Source organism: Parasteatoda tepidariorum, chromosome 1 (genome assembly GCF_982258835.1).
Source record: "Parasteatoda tepidariorum strain Cologne lab strain chromosome 1, Ptep-v5.0, whole genome shotgun sequence".
NCBI classification, from domain to species: Eukaryota; Metazoa; Arthropoda; class Arachnida; order Araneae; family Theridiidae; genus Parasteatoda; species Parasteatoda tepidariorum.
The window spans coordinates 137,658,617-137,677,060 of NC_141755.1; the positions used below are offsets into that span (position 1 = coordinate 137,658,617).

The window sequence follows — 18,444 nt, forward strand, 5'->3', positions numbered from 1 at the left end:
AACTTATTTTTTACGTTATATTTTTTCTTAAAATGTTCACGAGATGAATACTTTAAAAAGATAGATTAACATAAAACAATGTAAACAAACGAGAACATAATAAATATAAAACAATGCTTCGTAGTAAAAAATTCCATGAAGGAATAAACTTAAGGAAAGTAAGACTGTTCAACATACTTCAAAAAAGCTAAATAGGGATCTTGTGTGAGTGAAATAAATTACGTGACATCTGAAAATGGTCAATAATTTCAATAATTCAATTTCTTTTGAGGGCATTTGTAAGGATTCTTTAAAACACTTTTGTTTAATACAAATAAATTCGCTGCTCATATATCTGATGCTAAATACTAAATGGAGACAATTATAGAAAAAACTTATAAAACTGTTTCTAATATTTCCTTTTCTTAAAAAAAACGGAAACCAATAAATGCCTAAAAAGTTCACTATTGAAGGTGCTGAATCTAGGTCTTTTAAAAGAAAATCAATAAACTTTAAATTTTTTTTTAATCAAACATTTTTTCATAGTAATTCTTAAGCTAAAAAATGTAAAAATTTAAATGCAAAAATTTTTTATTACTACCACTGACTAAACTGCATGTAAAAATTAAGCTCCTTATCATACTGTCTGATGGTTTCCTCCTGATTGACACAATAAAGAATCGTTAAATTTATAAGTTAATCATAATATTAATTTTGAATTAAATGTGAGAAAAATAATTTACATAAATTTACTTACATTTTAATCACTCAAAAAATTAAATTTTGATTTCTAAGAATATTTTTTGTATAAGCGAGAAATCAAATACCTAGTAAACAAGAATATTTCCTAAAAAACTTATATTGCATTTTAAATCAGTCAGGTTTTTTACTAAACAATTAAAAAATGTTCATTTGATTAAAAAAAAAATGTTTGCTTAGAATTTTGACAAAGGTAAAAATGAAAATGAAAAAAAAAATAGTTAATTTAAGTAATTAAAATGTAAGTAATTTATGATTCAGCACCCTCATTAAAAAAAGTTTAATTTTACTATTTGGAGTTTTTAAAATGGAAAAAAAAAAGACTCACCTGTTCCGGCGGCGGAGTGGGCGCAGCCTTGGCTCACGGTAAACCACAGAGGGATTTGGACGTCGCAGTCTGGCAGACACCGGACGTGCATCGTCCAACTGACCTTGAGACGGCGGGGCCGAGTACGAGAAATCGGATAACAGCATGGCAAGCTGGGTACTCCTAGGATTCCTAGGACGTCTGCGGGGAGGTGGTGTTGGAGTTCGAGGGACAGGTGCAGAAGGTGAACTGCTGGCAGGTGAAGATGGAGAAGACGAAGGGCTGGGATTTGAGCCACGAACTGAATCTGGCTCGCTCACCTGCCTCACTTCATCTTGACCACTTCTCCCACCAGGTCCATCACTTACCGCACCATCGTCAACCCCGACTCCTCCCACACCCAGAGCCAGCTGGTTTCTCAAATACTCAACTTCCCGCTCTGCCCTTTCAGCTCGTTCAAGGGCAGCTGCCTCGTTACGACGAGAGGTGTTTAGCCTCTCGCGCAGGTCATCGAGAGATGCATGTCGTCCAGGAGAAAGACTCTCATCAAGCTCCCGTATGACGGAAAGGTCCACTCTGCAGGCATCACAAAGATTCCCCCTGTCTGCAAGAGGCAGAGACAACCTCTGCGGCGTCCGCAAGAGAGATGACCTTTGTCCACCGCCATGAGCGGGAGTGACGGAGCTTCTCTGCGTCGAAATATCCCTCATGTGTACCGGGCCCCCTGAAGGGCCAGCTCCAGAAGAGCCAGCTCCCGAGGGGCCAGCCAATGAGGCGTAGAATGCCGCCTGAAAAAGAAACCAATCATAAATAACAATTACAGCACATCATATTTTTATTTTATTTTCATACCTAACTTATTGGAAATTCTCTCCTAAAACCGAAAATCTGATTTTTTTTTCCGGCAAATGTTAATTTATTTAGTTATTAAACATTTAAATTGCCCCAGAAGGCCTCCGTGAGTGATGCAATCAAAAACGATCCCTGATTGGTTATGACGTCACATGTGCCGAATGGAAACGTGTCGTCTCCATCCGCTAAGGCTATTTCAACGCTCTTTTAGTTTTGATATCACGTATAACGTATATCGTATGAAAATTTAAATTTGTAAGTAATGTTGTAAATTATAAGTGAAAAGTTTGTGAATTAAATTTACGGTTTTGAGAGTGTGTGCAAAATGAAAGAAAGGTTTTAAAATTTCAAACGTTGTTATTTATCACTAAAATATCTGAAGAAATGATTATGCAGCTCTTTACATCTATATTATCTTACATTCTATATATATCACATTCTTTATCATAATTAAAATAATTAAAATGTTGATAATTTTGTTGATGTGTTGAAATTTTTTCTCAATATTTTTATTCTTTGAGTAAATAGGAACTTTGGTATGGCGAAAAATTATTCTTATATGCATTTGTAAAATTTAATTTCTGTTTCTGTAATAAAGAACTAAGTGAATGCATATGCTTGATTTCAAATACTCTTACAGCATAGATTAAGGCAATTAAAATAAAGTTAATAAAATCTAGTTAATAAATTTTTTTCTTTTAACTTCAAATTTTTTGTTGTTGAAAGAATGAATTGAAAGTTTTGCTGGGATCACAAGTTTTTTTAAAAGGCTGAAGACAATTACATGCTTTGAATTCACGCTAGAATAAATAAATAAAAGTTATCAATAACTTAAGCTTTCCTACATTTTAAAATCTAAAACTACTTATTATTCTACATAAAAAATTGATCCAACATTTCTTTCACTTAAGATGAAAATAAGTCTTCGAAATGAATTTGAAGTATACATTAAAATTAAGATTAATATGGTTAAATAAAAAAAAACGAAGTAATTTTGTATTTATAACGCATTATTTAATAAGCAATAGCACACACTTTTTTTATTGAACTAAAAAATCTTAAATATTCAGAGCTAGAAAATTTCGTAAACTATTAACAATGTTTCAGTGGGTACCATTGAAATTTAACATTATAAAAATACGTTATATTAAACCAGGCCCGGACTTTCCAATAGGCAGATCTGGCAAATACCCTGTGGGCAGGTTGGGCCGAGCCACCAGAGCGAAGAAAAAATTTATACATTGCATGAATTTCAAATAATATTGCGCAAATAATAATAATATTAAATAACATATATATGTAGTAATAATATTGTTTTAATATACAGTGTGATTCAGACCATGCGTGCCACCCATTTTTTCGAGAATGGAGCAAATAATCGATTTGAAATAAAAAATCTAATAACTAAATCGACAAATTGGAATTCAATAGTGATATTGTTAATTCCCGGAAGTAGCCGGAAGTACCGGAATTTGAACACAATTTTGATTTTTTAATTGGAAACCTATATCTTATTTGGCATCATTGGAGAGGGTTTTTGAAAAAAAGTAACTTTTACTTGAAATTTTTTTTTATATCTCTTACTGTTCTCAAGATAATAGATACGAAAAAATTCGGATTATTTACTTCAATTCATAATTTTTAAACAAAAATAATTAACTTGAATTGTCAAAATCGCTTCAATTTTTATAAAACATGGGAAGAAAAGCACAAATGTGTTTTAATGAAGCTATTAGACATTATGACGAAAAAAATTTTTTTTTAGTGAATATGTCAAAATCTATTTAATATGTATTTTTCCTTATCTATTATCTTGGAAAATAGTAAGAGATATTAATAAATATTTTAAGTAAAAGTTATTACTTTTCAAAAACTCTCTCCAATAATGCCGAATAAGATTTAGGTTTCTATTTAAAAAATCAAAGTTGTGTTCGAATTCCGGTACTTCTGGCTACTTGCGGGAATTAACAATGTCACTATTGAATTCCTTGGGGTCGATTTAGTTATTAGATTTCTTATTTCAAATCGATTATTCGCTCCATTCTCGAAAAAAATGGGTGGCACGCATGGTCTGAATCACACTGTATTTTATAACTTAATATTAAATTAGTTCCTGGAGATCCTGTTAGATGTCGTTGTTGACACATGATAAAATCGAATAAATAAATACCCGACTGTGAGTCTTTAGTGCTGTGTAAGATTCTCTTTATTATTTTTTGTGCTGCACAAACGTGAACTTTTATTTTATCCAGTAGAATTTTCTACAGTGTGTGACTCTTCACTAGAATTTTGATATAATGTATTATTTGCTTTTGTGTGTTTCTTAAATTCCATTTGGTAAGTACCTATTTTTAATTTTTATTTCTATATTATATAGGTATTAAGTTCCAGGGGTTTCCTACAGGATCGGTATCGATCCCCAATAGGTCTAAGGACTTTTAAAGGGGCTCTATAATGACGAAGGGGTTATGGGGGCCTATTGTCGAATTTGTACCCTACTAAAACATTAAAAGTAAAAACTGGTTTAACCTCATAATTCAATAGCATACCTATTTGAATAATATTTGAATATACTAAACACTTCATTGTCTTCTAGTAAAAATAGTAATAAAGTTGATATTTGTTTGCATAGCAAATTGACTAATACATATTGTATTTATTTATACAATATTTTTTCATATTTTGATTGGAAAATTAAGGAATTTTTATGAAACAGCTATTCTTAATGGGCTCTTAATCTTGTAAACTGCTAAAGATAAATGTCTGTTATTTTATACAAGAGAAATATAAAAGTCTTTTCAATTTTGTTAGAATTCTGTATTAAAATACATAAAAATCATATTCTTAAATTGTACTTTCTTTAAAATTTTCCTGCGACGTTGAGAGGGACATGAACATCACAAGTATTTAAATAGGGATCTCTAGTCTAAATCAAAATAAAGTTGGGAATGTGAATTCCTCAGTTGCGGACATTTTAAATTTTCTAAATATCTTTATCAAACATTCTTACCGAAATGATCTTAAGAATTTATGTAACTTTTTTAGCCTTTTGGATTTCAGTTCCTACATAACAAAAGAAGGCGTCAAATTTGATCAACACTCTGAGGAGCGGCTTTTAAATCAAAGTTCACTTTGGTCTTGAGTTTGGTGACCGAGTAATGGATAAAAACAAGAAGCGCAAAGTAAAAGGAGGCGCAGAAAGATTGGAGAAGCAGAATCTTTTAGAAGTCCAAAAATGTGTTAAACTGATCTTTGCATGTCCGCAATCGCACTCCTCTACATCAAATGATGCAGTGGAGGAAACAGTGGCGGCAGCTGAAGAAGTTGCTAATATAGTTCATATCGAGATCAAGAACAACAGGAAAATGATCAGAAATTGAACAACAGGAAAATGATCATAAATCAGAAATTGAGCAACAGGTGGATGATCAGAAATTGACCAAAAGCACATTAAGAGTAACGCCTCTGATCTTGCTATAATCGAACTACAAACTGAGCAAGACAGCAATTTAATTCCCTCGTTTAATTATTTTGTACATACTGAAAAGAATCAACTCGATTTATTTTTTAAGTATCATCCGAAACAAGACGTCAGTGACCCTGTGTTAAAAAAGGCAATGTATCGGAAAGATGATTCTTATAGGAAATGGTTGACATATAGCGACAAACAAAATGCTTTGTTTTGTTCAGTATGTTTAGTGTTTGCTTCACCTTGGGTTGGTTCATTTCCGTTTTTACGAGGCATGGAAGATAGAAGGCATGTTCATGACATAGTCGATGAACATGAGCGAAGTGTTTCACACCATAATTGTGCTGAAGCATATTTTTTAAGAGATAAAGAAAATCTTGATAATTTGCTATTCTGCAATCAAATGTCTTTACATTGAGCACAAGTACGGAAAAGAAGCGAAATCTTGCAACGAATAACAGATATTATTAAATTTATTGGGAAATGAGGATTAAGTTACAGAGGCGATAAGCTAGAAGCTGCCTGCCTATACTCTGGAAGACATGTCCGTTGATCATGGAAACTTTTTGGAATTTGTTGTTCATCTTAGCAAATATGATATTACTTTAAAAGCCCATTTGAAAGATTGTATTGAGAGCAGTAAAGACCTTCACGAGTCACAAAAGAGTAAAAACGGAGTTTCTTTGTTAACGTTTCTGTCCAAATTCACCATTAATAAAATTATTCAATTAATAGGACAACTTATAACACGGAATATTAATATGGAAGTACAAGCAGCTGGTTTGTTTTCTTTACAAGCAGATACAACACAGGATATTTCATGCAAAGATCAATGCTCAATTATAGTACGATATGTGAAAGACGATCATGTATATGAAAGACTTCTCGCTGTTGTAGAGTGTAAATCTTCAACAGGACAGAATAGGTTTTCTTTAGTGGATTAAGTTTTAAAGTCTTGTAATACAGATATAACAAAGTGCATCGGTAATTCAACTGACGGGGCTGCAAATATGCAAGGTGAATATAAAGGATTTTCTTCATGGCTTTCAAAAGAGTCCCCTGGTCAAATTCATGTTTGGTGTTATGCACATGTCTTAAATTTAGTTTTAGGAGATACCACGAAGGCACTAATTGAAAGTGCATCGTTTCTCAGTTTACTAAATTGCGTCGCAGTATTTTTCTGTTAATCCTACCAACGTATGAACATCTAGGAACAAAGTAACAATCACGGAAATAAAAAAAGTCTTGCAACTATTGAAGAAACACGTTGGTGGTCCAAAGATTCTGCATTAAAGAAAATTTTTGGTTCATTTTCAAACTGAGATTCAACTATAAAGCCGTTATATGTCACATTGATTACAAGTTTAGAAACTATACAACAAAATTTAAATTTCAAACCAGATATCCTTGCAAAGGCAAAAATATTTTTAGAATCATTTTGCAAATATGAAACAGTAATCACCGCCAAAATATTCTCAAGAATATTTTAATTAACTACACCGCTCTCCCAATATTTGCAAACCTCCGGTTTAGAAATCTTAAAAGCTTTTGGAATGGTATCACAAACGTGTTCAGAACTAAAAAAAAATAGTGAGAGATTTTGAAGGTGTACAAAAAGTTACACATGATTTTATTATTCGCGCAAATAAGGAATTTGAAGAAACTGAAGTTTCCACAAAAAAGATTGAAGAAAAGAAAATTGATGCCGGGTGAGACAGCGTCGAATGAAACAGTTTTTGATGAGGAAACCACTGTATTTAAGATAAACGTCCATAACATTATTTTCAGTACAGTTGTAGCGTCAATGGAACGCCGGTTTCCCGAAAATGGAAAATGGTCCAATCTAGTTCCGAAACATTTCCCTGAAATACGTTTTAACAAGCTTCAATCTGGCGAACTAAATGAGTTAAGCAAACTCTTGCTAAAATTTGACGAAGCAGCTATAGGTGAAAATTTGCGGATTGAACTAAGAAATTTAGCTTCACATTGGGAAAAACTGAAAAATTCAGACTTAGAAGATTATAAAATAATCAGAGAAGATCATTCAAATGAAGATGATAACGACTTTACTTTGGAAACAGAAGAAGTAAGTCTAAAATGTGAGACACGCAGTGCGTGCAAAAATTGTGTTATTTGTTGCTACAAGATATTACAGAGATTCAATTTATTGACCAATTCTTATAATTTAATTGGTCTAGCATCAAAATTTTTACTAACATTGTCAATAAGTCAGGTGGCTTGTAAAAGATCATTCTCCCCATTTAAAGTAATTAAAAATCAAATGAGGAGTACTTTTTCTTCGGATAATTTGAATGCTCTCATGGTAATGGCAATAGAAAAAGATCGATTAATGCCATTAGATAGCGACGACATAATAAATAAATTGGAAAAAAATAGTGAGCTTCTTCAAAAGTCATTAAATTAAATTTTAATTTAATGACTTTCGAAGAAGCATTAAATCTATTTTTAAAAAAAAATTTATATAAAGCATTCATGCATGTGTAGTATAATAAATATTTTTATTTACTCTTCATCTTTCACCTTCTTTTTGATTTTATTAATCTATGTTTCCTCATAAGAACCATATATTTTAAACTGAAATATATTCTATGAAGGATTATTAAGCAATTTTTGTCTACTTTCTTACTTCGATAAATGAACTTACGTTCATGAGAATTTATAAGTAAAAAATGCCTAAAAGTGATACATTAGGAGCCGCGTACACTTCGCGCACGCGGTGTTTATGTGAAGTAGAGGGCCAATATCTGTAAATTCCGCGGGCTGATTTTAGATCCCAGTCCGGGCCTGTATTAAACCCCCATTTTTATTAAGTGATATTAGGGAGCAATTTTTTATACGCATAGTTTTTGACCATCTGACATAGTTGGATTTAATTACGAAAATTCAAACGAAAGCAAGAACGCATTGGCTCTTACAGCAAAGCGATTGTAAGTGAACGGCAGATGGACACGTGTGACGTCAGTTCGTGAATAATCACGTGACTCCCAGTTTCAAGTGAGAGCGAAAGTAAGCGTTTTTTGATTTAAAATAACTATATAAATAGCCTTCTTAGGAGAGTAATAAACTGTTTTCTGGGAGTATTGAGATATTCTGAATGCATTAAAATTTTTAAAAAAATTGACTGTAATTGTCCATTGTCCTAGAGATAAAGTTCTAAAAAAAACTTACTGCTTGTGGTCTCCGCTCCGCTGTGATGCGCTGGACACAGGCGCGGTCAATTGTTGCTGTTTGTGCAGCCAGCAACTGCACATCAACATTGGAATCCGAAGAGGATTCTGAACTGGGGGGCTGACCTCTGAAAAAAAAATTACATTCTGTTAAAATACATGGTCAGGATTGTGACAATTCAATTATTAATAACATAAGAAAAATTCATGCTTAACGATGCTGGATTATGAGCTTGGTAAAATTAAACGAACCCTCAGTAATTGTGAAAATTTTAAGGTTATAGCATGCAGAGTCTCTATTTATACGAAATTTTCAAAATCTTCCAATAGGAAGGTTACTTCTAAGTTCAATTAAAATATATTAAATTAAAACTTGAAATTAAAATATAAAAATGCTCAGAAAATATAAACTTTGAAGTTTATAATAATTTTGGAATATACCATGCGAATCGGCATTAAAAACATAAAAGTTAATGTTTGCTAAAAAGATTTTTAAGAGTTTCAATGTTTCCAACATTAATAATAAATCAGATATTAAATTAATAATAAATCAGATATTATATTAATAATAAATCAGATATTATATTAATAATAAATCAGATATAATATTAATAATAATTGATAATAAATCAGACATAATATTAATAATAAATCAGATGATTACTTACTTGTACACAACATTCTTCTTAAAGCGTTTGACGCGCCTCTCCTGAAATATAATTTAAATTTATTAGATAATTATGCAAATCCTTTAATGGTTTATTTTTTTACTACTAAAAAGGGAAAAAGAAAATTAAACTCTTAAGTACATTTTATTCAGTTGTTGCAACAAGTTATAAAATTATTTTTGTTAGAATTAGTTAATTAAATAGGAATTATAAATGTACATGATGATTGAGGACGGTTCATGTAATGTAAGCAAAAAAAAAAAAAAGATATCGCCCTGTATAGCTTTTGTTCTAATGATCAAATTTTTACGAACTTATTGGTTCCTAGGGGTGTCCTTTAATATACTGCAGTGCTAACTATTAATTAAGTGACGAACATTGGGAACAAAACGTACTTTCTCTAAATAAACATTTTTTTTTTTTACATATTTGGATCTTCAAAGTATAGGGGGTTGTCTGGGAATTATGTTCCCCTTATTTTGGTGAAGAGGGCAATCCAAGATTCGGACACCTTAATGTTAATTTCTTTTGCTGTATTTTAAGTTCTTAAATCTAATTAAACAATTAAAAAATTGCATAAAACCAGTTTACACAAAGATATTTTCATACAAAAATAATTTATAATAATTGTTTTTTATTTTTTATAATATAATTTAATTGGAAATGAAAAAATTTTGAATTAAATTTTAACATTTCTCATAATTTTCTACGCTACGCTAATTTTCCATTCATATACTTATCAATTGTTTTAGTACTTTAATTACTAATTCTCCTTTTAAGTAAAATTCCTTTTCAAGTTATTGTCAAATTTTTATTGAAAGAAAACTTAAAATTATTGTCATCTAGCCGAGAATTAAATCTTGTTAAAAAGTTAAAAAATATTCCGCTGATCAAATTTATTCTATTTAAAACAGCTGACTATTTACCATGCATACTACTTTTTTGAAAAATGAAGATTAATAGATTGACTTTTTTATTGTTTATGTTGTTAGTTAAGTAATAATTCGAGTAATAAGTAAAACGAAAAATAAATGCTTGTGTATGCACAGCATTTATTTTTCGTTTTGTTTTTCAAAAAATTATGGACATACAATTATATTTTGTAGTTTAAACTTATTCTCGCTCACTAACTTTAAGATAGTTGCACTTTTCAAATGTTCAATAAATTTGTCTAAAAAGTTGCTTCTATTATTTCTCAATTTAAGCAAAATTCAAAAAAATATTTTCATATCTGAAAAATGCTTGATTTGTCTTATTTTGTTAAACAGAAAATACAAAAAATAAGAAAATATTAAAAGATTCCAAAACCATGCTATTTTTAGAATCATCATCTCAAAAAATTATTCTTTTTCCAACTTTAGAATTTCCTTAATGATACAATATGATATATTAAGAATATTAAAAAGATGTATTAAAAATAGAAATTGTTTTTTTATTTCACCGTAAAAAGATAAACATGTTAAAGTTTTTTTTAGGCTCAATTGAAACGTGACAATGATTTAATTAACCCCATAATTGAAATCTGTTGGAACCTTACATTTAATTGCTTGAAACAGTTAGAAACAATTAAATTTATTAAATTATTGGAAATTAAACTTATTTTATTATTTTGTTGAGAGCTGCAGGAAAAACGAGGAAAAATAGCCTGGTTTACCTTTCTATTCATACATTTAATATAACTTGAGTTGTTTAAGCAAAAAAATAAAATAAAGGGTAAAATATAAATTCTACTGAAATATGTCCTTAAGCATGCACTAAAACATTTGTACGATAGATTTAAGAATCGATGAATAAAAATATATATTTTCCAAAAACTTCGAATTAGCAGGAAGACGATAACTTGTTCGAAATAATTGATTTGTAACTACTTAACTTAGATTCCAGGGGAGAGGGATCATTCCATTAATTCATTAGACTTTTTAAATTTTACTTGTAGGCGGAATTGTTTAACATCCTAAAAAATGTTTTTCAGAGAAGCAGTAAAAAAATAAATAAATGAATAAATAATTGAAACAAAATAAAAATATTTTTTAAAAAAATTAACAAATAAAAAGGTATTGCTTAGAATTTTTCAGGAAGTTTGATAAATTACATATGTTTTTAGGAGGTTCCAAATGAGCCATAGCCATTATCTTACCTAAAACTAATTTTAATATCACATAAAATATTTCAGGGGGACATAAATGAATAATCCCCAAAAATAAAGTGAGAAATTGCATTATCGTAAAAAAATATAAATAAAAGTCGACATGTTTTGAACATTCATGAGGACAGTCATTATTTTCCACCGAGCTCTGAGAATGGTAACGTTTGAAGCAAATGTTTAGCGCGCTCTAACTAGGTCTAAAGGAGTCATTTAGAGTAAAGGAACACATTAGATAAGTCCATTCACAAGAAATACGATAAATCAATTGCCACAAATTCGAATAAATTTAATCTCGATAATGTTAAAATTCTAACCACTCCAGCCATTCTAAACCAAATTCTAACTTCCCTAACCATTCTCGAGTATCAAGCTGAGCTGATGTGCTCAACTTGATAACGGGGAATCTCATTTTGTTCATATGAATGCAGATTCTCTTGTAAACTCTATTAGTTTCACACCATCTATCCATGGAACGTGAAAATACATTTCGCCCTGATTTGCTTTTCCCGGAAGTGAAATTTTTACCATAAATTATAAATTATAAATCATTATTTTGATCAGAATATTATATTGAAAAAAGTAAATGTTTGTATATTACTATTTCAATAAGGTTCATTCGGTCCTTAAAAAATTTAAAAAACTGTGGCACCTATATTGAAATAAAGAAGTTATTTTTAATTTAAAATTTCAAAACTTAAGATTTTGTTACCAGTCTGTGAAGTTATATATTCAAATTGATTATTTAATACTGTGGAGAATATAACCGTAATAAAATAAATTTATCTTCTTAGTTTTGCTACCACTATTACAGTTTCTTAAGTTACCTCACGAATTCTGTTTAAATAGAGGCTATCGTATCAGATATATATGTATGTAATGACGGTAAGAATCGTTAAATAAGTTTTGAATAGTTAATAAAGGAATTAAGCGAAGAAACCATATTAACAATATTTAATGATTGTAACTATTGAACATGTTGAGCGACATTTTATGAAGATCCGTTTCAGAATGCATAAAAACATCAAGATGCTATTTGCAAATTATCTTTATGTAAAGAAAGCTACGTAAATCATGTATTCAATAGAATGAAATGATTTTTAAAAAATGAATTTTACAATATTTTTAAACATAAATTTTTCAATCTTTTTAAAATGTCACGTGACATTCACTAATTCCTTCAATTGTAAAAAAAAGAAATATTGCCGTATAAAGAAATAAAAGAAGTATCGAAAAATTTGGTTTTTGTATAAAATCTTCATGTTTAAAGAAGTTAAAAACAACTTAAATAAAAATGTCTCATAAAAAGCTTTTGTGCCTATACAGAATAAAATCAGTAAAATTATAAATAATTTATAAATCGATTCAAATTTTATTTTTAAAGAAAATATAAACGAAATCAATCTTTGGCTTTGGGCAACTAAAAACAAAACAATTGCCAAGAAACTTCCAGATATTTTCATTTTAACAATTTTTTAAAAAAGAGCCTTTCTGACCGGAGCTAACACAAAAACGAAGAATGGCTTCAATTTTCATTTCATTCCTTTTTATCCTCAAAGCTTGGTTGCTTAGCAACGTACTATTTCTCTCTTGTCATTTACGCCGCTAGAGTATAGTTATATTAAATTTCTAATATGGAGATAAGTTAATGCCTCTTCTTCCAATTGTATAAAACTTCCTAGAACCCTAAATTTCGATAAAATTTTTCCAAAAAAAAAAAAAAAAAACTAACAACTCAGAATAATTTTTGATCTATTGATTGGATTTTCACGCTCTGGGACTCATTCTTAATGGGTCGAAGAAGGAACCTCTAACATGCTAATTAATAAGCGTAGACAATATTTAAAATTACGAAAATCCGACACAGAAACAAAATTCCTCTAAATAAACATGTCTTTCTTTCGATGAATTTGTATTTCTGACTCCCAAAATATAGGCAATCTGAGAAATATATTTCCCATAGTTTGGTCAGGAGACCGATCCAAAGTTTTGACCCCTTATTGTTAATTTTATGTTTATCTCGAAAACTTTTTAAATGAATTGAGAAATCTTTGCACATGAAGCTCATTTATCTAAAAAATTAAGTTTAGTAAATATTTATTATTTTTATTATTTTAAATAATAGTCGAAAAAATTTTGAATTGTGATTTGTTACATAATTTTGAAATGCGTAATTTTCTAAGACAACACACAAAATTTGTTACTGAGTTGAATACATGAAAGTTGATGAGGAAAGTAAAAGATGAACCAAACCTTAGCACGGCAATTATCGGAGTAATAACTCTCGGAGAGAGCCGATTTTCCACGTTATAGATTTGATAAAACTTTTCAATCCTTGAAATGTAACAGATGGCGTTCCAAGCGTTATTTTTGTAAAAAAAATGAGTAGATATCATTCTTCCCACTTGATCTTCATAAAAGATAATTAAAAGTCTTCTTTCATCCCTCAAACCTTTTTTTGTAAAAGAATATTTGCCTGAGTTGTAATCGAAACAAAACTGGTGAATGTGAGAAATAAGAACTACACATTTTTTTTGAATTGTAGTTTCATGTTTTATTTCATTTTATTACCGTAGTTGAACAGCCAACCCAATTTTGAGTTTACGGCTACCTATGTTCAACTCCGCAGCATCGTAATTTTGAACCTAATGCGAAAGCAAAGGATAAGAAGAAGACCACGGAAGCGTCTCACGGTTTGTCTTAGTGCAAGGGGACTCTAGCCCGTGATTCGTCAACCACTGATGATCTTTTTCGTCAGCTCTGTGCTCGGTGCGAATCGGGAGTAGTTACATATTGTAATTTTTCCAAGATTTAATCCCAATTTGTTGTCTTTATGTCTAACTTGATTGCATTTAAAGGACCGAGTAATAGAAATAACTATAATTTGGGACTCACTTTTCAAACTCTGTGTGTGCTTCCTTTTTTATTTTATGATAAGCTTTTGGTTTATTTAAAGCTACATTTTTATTACTAAAATTAAATATAATTTAATAATTGAAGTTGATAATTAAATTGTTAAGAATATTACACAGAAAAAGAAGTGAAAAAAATATAATGCCATTTATAAAGCAATTAGGTGTATTCTATATTTTTGAACACTTTTAAAGTATGCACAGAGTTTATTTATAAAAATTTTAGCAAAAATGTAAACTTCCGATAAATAAGTTTTCGTTTCGGATTTGCAAGAAAATTATGTACAATATTCGTTTAAAAAATTAGGCGCAGAAAAATGTAAAAAAAAAATTAACTTATGATTATTAGCACTTTATTCTTTCATACATTTATTAAATTTAAAAATATTAAAGGTTGAAAAATATTTTTAACGTTGTGCCTTAATTTTCACGATTTTAAGTACTTTAAGGACCCATAAATTGAGAGGCCTCAAGCCTAGTCATCCTTTGGTTTAATCTATCCTAGATTATTGATTTAAAAAAAAATAAAATTGCATCCTGGATAATCTGGGACCTGAAGGAACTTCTAATTAAGATAATTAATTATCTTTATGATGCAGAGAGTGAATGTAATAATAATAAATAATAGATAATATGATGAATAAAGTGTTTTAAAATAAACATATCTCTAAAAATATCTCAACTACGAAAACTATCCAAGTATAACCCTCGTACTGATTTTACGAAATTTTTGAACGAAAGTTTCGTTCAAAATTTTTTTTATTACGAAAAGTACAATTTTGCTCTTATTAAGCATCTGATATTGCTACTTAAGAAAATGAGGCATTGTATCTTATGTTATGTTGTAAGCTCAATAGAATGGAAAAGAAACAAAAATCAAAAATAATTAACCTCTTAATAAATGCAAAGAATTTTTATGTAAAAATGTGTTAATTTTTTTTAAGCTATTGACTTATAATAGTTAATAAGAATTATTTTTTTTGCAAGGAATCAATATGCATAAATATAATTACAAAATATATGTCAATTGAATTAATTAATAATAAACCAAAAGCATGAGTTTATGTCCCTATTTTAAGAACTTCTTTAAAAAGAGCAAACATAAAAAGCTAGGCGCACGAATATCCAATGGGCGGACTTGAATTATGAAACAATCCTAAAGCATTTCGGGGTTGTTTTATGACCAGCTAGGCTTTGGTAATGAAAATTATAGCCAAGTATGATCTTATTAAGTAAAAATGGGAATTATAATAATTTAAAAAGAAATATTTTTTTTAAATATTTTTTAAGTATAATTATTTTACTTATAATTATTTTACTTAATAATATTAAATTTACTTAATTAAAATTTTCATCAAATATCATTAAGGAATTTAGGCTATGCTTTCTTTTGAACTCATAAAAAGCATCTAATGTAATATTTATTTAGATTTTTTTTGTTTAAAAAGACAAGTACCCAAGAGTTAGTTACAGCAAAACTTTCTATTAAATAAAAAATGACATACTTTTCACAGCTTTGCGATACTTGCATTTTTTTAATAATTAATATTAGTTTACTTAGTTTAATTAATAAGTTTGTTAATTAAATAATGAACTATGAAAGAACTGGTACATTAAACATTTTATAGTTTAATTATTGAAACGCTTTAAAAAATAATCAAAATCTGAATAGTTATTAAATATAAATTATGTTTTTTGGTTATAGGAATAAAAAAACAATAAAAATGACTTAAAATCAGTTAGTTACTACTGTTCGAGGGATTGCAAATACGTAAATAAAAAAAAAAGAACTTTGTTTGCAGAACAGAAAATAATAGATTATGATATAGAAAAATGAACTCACCGTTTGGGAGGGCGTTTCTTCCTCGCTAGAAGAATGGAGTACACGAATGGCCTTGCCCACGGCGCGGACACTGAAACAATAAAAATACTAACATAAGAATCGTATATCAGTAGAATAGCTCGTGTCAATACCCATGATATTACAAAGCACACATAATTTCAGTTTTTAGTTTTCAATAAAATAAACATTGTGTAGTTATTTGTACTCATGCATGCATTATATGCATAGACATTGCTGGTAAAGACTAAGCCTGTTAAATTATCTAAACATCTTAGACTCTTTATACTATTTGGTATAAAATCAATTTAAAAACTAAATGAGGGAAGGTATTAAAATGATATATTAAGGAATTTAGGAATATTAAATTGATAAAAATCATTGTAAATACTGCGATTTTAAATGATGAATTTTAAACACAATGGGTCGAATAGTTTCTAAGTCATGAAATATGAAAAATAAAGTTTTTAAATGTTCATTTCGCAAAAATACTATTTGATTATTTTTAAATTTACATTACACAGTTTAAAACAGTGCAAAAACTTTAATGCCTCAAAGCTCAAAAATCTTTCAACCATTATGTAAAAAAAAAATAAGAAGAAGAATTTATTACATGGGATTATCTTTGGAAAAATGAAGTTAATTATTGTGTGCACAACTGCTTTGATTTACTTCAAAAAGTTTGAAAATATGGGGAAATACGTTGGAACATTAAGAAACCCAAACTTTCGACCACTTTATAAACTATGACTAGCGAAAACCCAAATATATCCAAAGCAGAAAGGCGAATTAAGGACCATTTAAACTATGATATTAGATCCATCAAAAAAATTGCAGAAAAAATAAAGATTTTATGCCGCAATTCACCTTCGTAGAAAAGTTTTTCATTTGAAATTAAAGAACAATAATTTTTGTGCATTGGTGCATGTAATGAAGGACTACATTTAGTGTCGAGACAGTGAATTAAGTCGAGAAAAAGTTTACTTACTTGGATCCGCCGCTTCCACCAGAACTTTCCTCCCCTTCTTCATCCTGTTAGTAGAAAGTAATAAATTAACATAAGCACGAAAAATAAATTTTTAGAGTTATAAAAAATAAAAAAAACGTTTTATAGTCAAACAGATTATCTATCAAACTTAGAACCTCATATATTAGGGTATGTCAACTGGTTGAAATTTGTTTGATTTAAGATTTCTTTCAAAAAGGCCCCAAAAATGTTCTTTCAGGGAAGCAAGTTGTTCATGACAACCTCATAAATTCAAAATGAAGTACTTTTCGCTAATTACTAAATTCTTGCATTAATATGCAAGAATTTAGTAATCCATGCAAAAAAGTTTGAAAAAAATATTTTATTATGAGCAACTTAATCGTATTTTCAACAAATAAAAAACCGAACTTAGTGGTTTAAAGGATTGACCTCAAATATGCCAATGAATTTTTGTTTATTTATTTTTATTAATTTATTGTGTTATTTGTGTTAAGGATTCCGATACAATTAAACAGACTACTTTTTGGATAAATTATCAAAACACGGAAAGAGAGTTCTGGAAAAATAGGGTCTCAAAAGTTGAGGAGTTCGGTCCCCTTATTTTACTTTTGTTTATTCTGCGTTATTTGGGCGTTTCTTAAGCGATATTTTGCACGAGACTTTTAAATTTTGCACACGGATTTAATTTAATCCATAATTTCACAACATTCATTAGGTTCTTTACAAATTGTATTAAGAAAAAAGACTATTTTTTTTCTAACAGACACCTTTATTGTTTCAATCTTTCTGCGTTATTTTAAAAATCATTAAAAGCAATTAAAATCTGAAGATAAACGATTTGAATATTGAGTAAAATTCAGTTTTTAGAAAGAAAAGAAAACATAGAATTTAATATTATGACAAAGATAAAATTGTACCAAAACTTACCCTTCTACGTTTATCACCAACATTTGCCATAATAATTTTTTTCTGTAAAAGGAAGAAAAAAACATTCAAATCAAATTTTATTCCTATTGCACCTTTTATAAAATAGTCATACAATTTTTAAACTCATAAATGGTTACAGTTTTTACGGATAGCTCTAAAGTTCGCAATATTATTTTAAATGTTGCAATAAATGGGCAGCTTATAAAGAGCGTTTGCAGCATAATTTGATTTTCAACGCGTTTCCATTAAATTACTTTCTTGCTCTTGAGGATGGAATAATGCAATCGGAATCCTAACTGCTTTCTGACTAGCAAGAGTATTAAAATCTCAACAGAGGATCAGTTTTCAATCATTTCCAGATCATCACAAGCATAACTGCAGCATCCATAGGCGTACCAAGTCGTTTTTATAG

The 18,444-nt window shown here is 29.3% G+C and overlaps 1 protein-coding gene across 1 annotated transcript; it reads right to left on the reverse strand.

The window, feature by feature from the left end:
- Window positions 1-796: 796 nt before the first annotated feature.
- On the reverse strand, window positions 797-18,062 carry LOC147817078 (uncharacterized). Its single transcript, XM_087154622.1, has 6 exons — window positions 18,033-18,062; window positions 17,106-17,149; window positions 16,121-16,190; window positions 9,223-9,263; window positions 8,556-8,682; window positions 797-1,833 (listed from the first exon to the last, which is right to left on the reverse strand). Exons 1-6 carry the CDS (start codon window positions 18,060-18,062, stop codon window positions 1,063-1,065), a joined length of 1,083 nt encoding a protein of 360 aa, XP_087010748.1. The 3' UTR covers window positions 797-1,062.
- Between the last annotated feature and the right edge of the window lie 382 nt (window positions 18,063-18,444).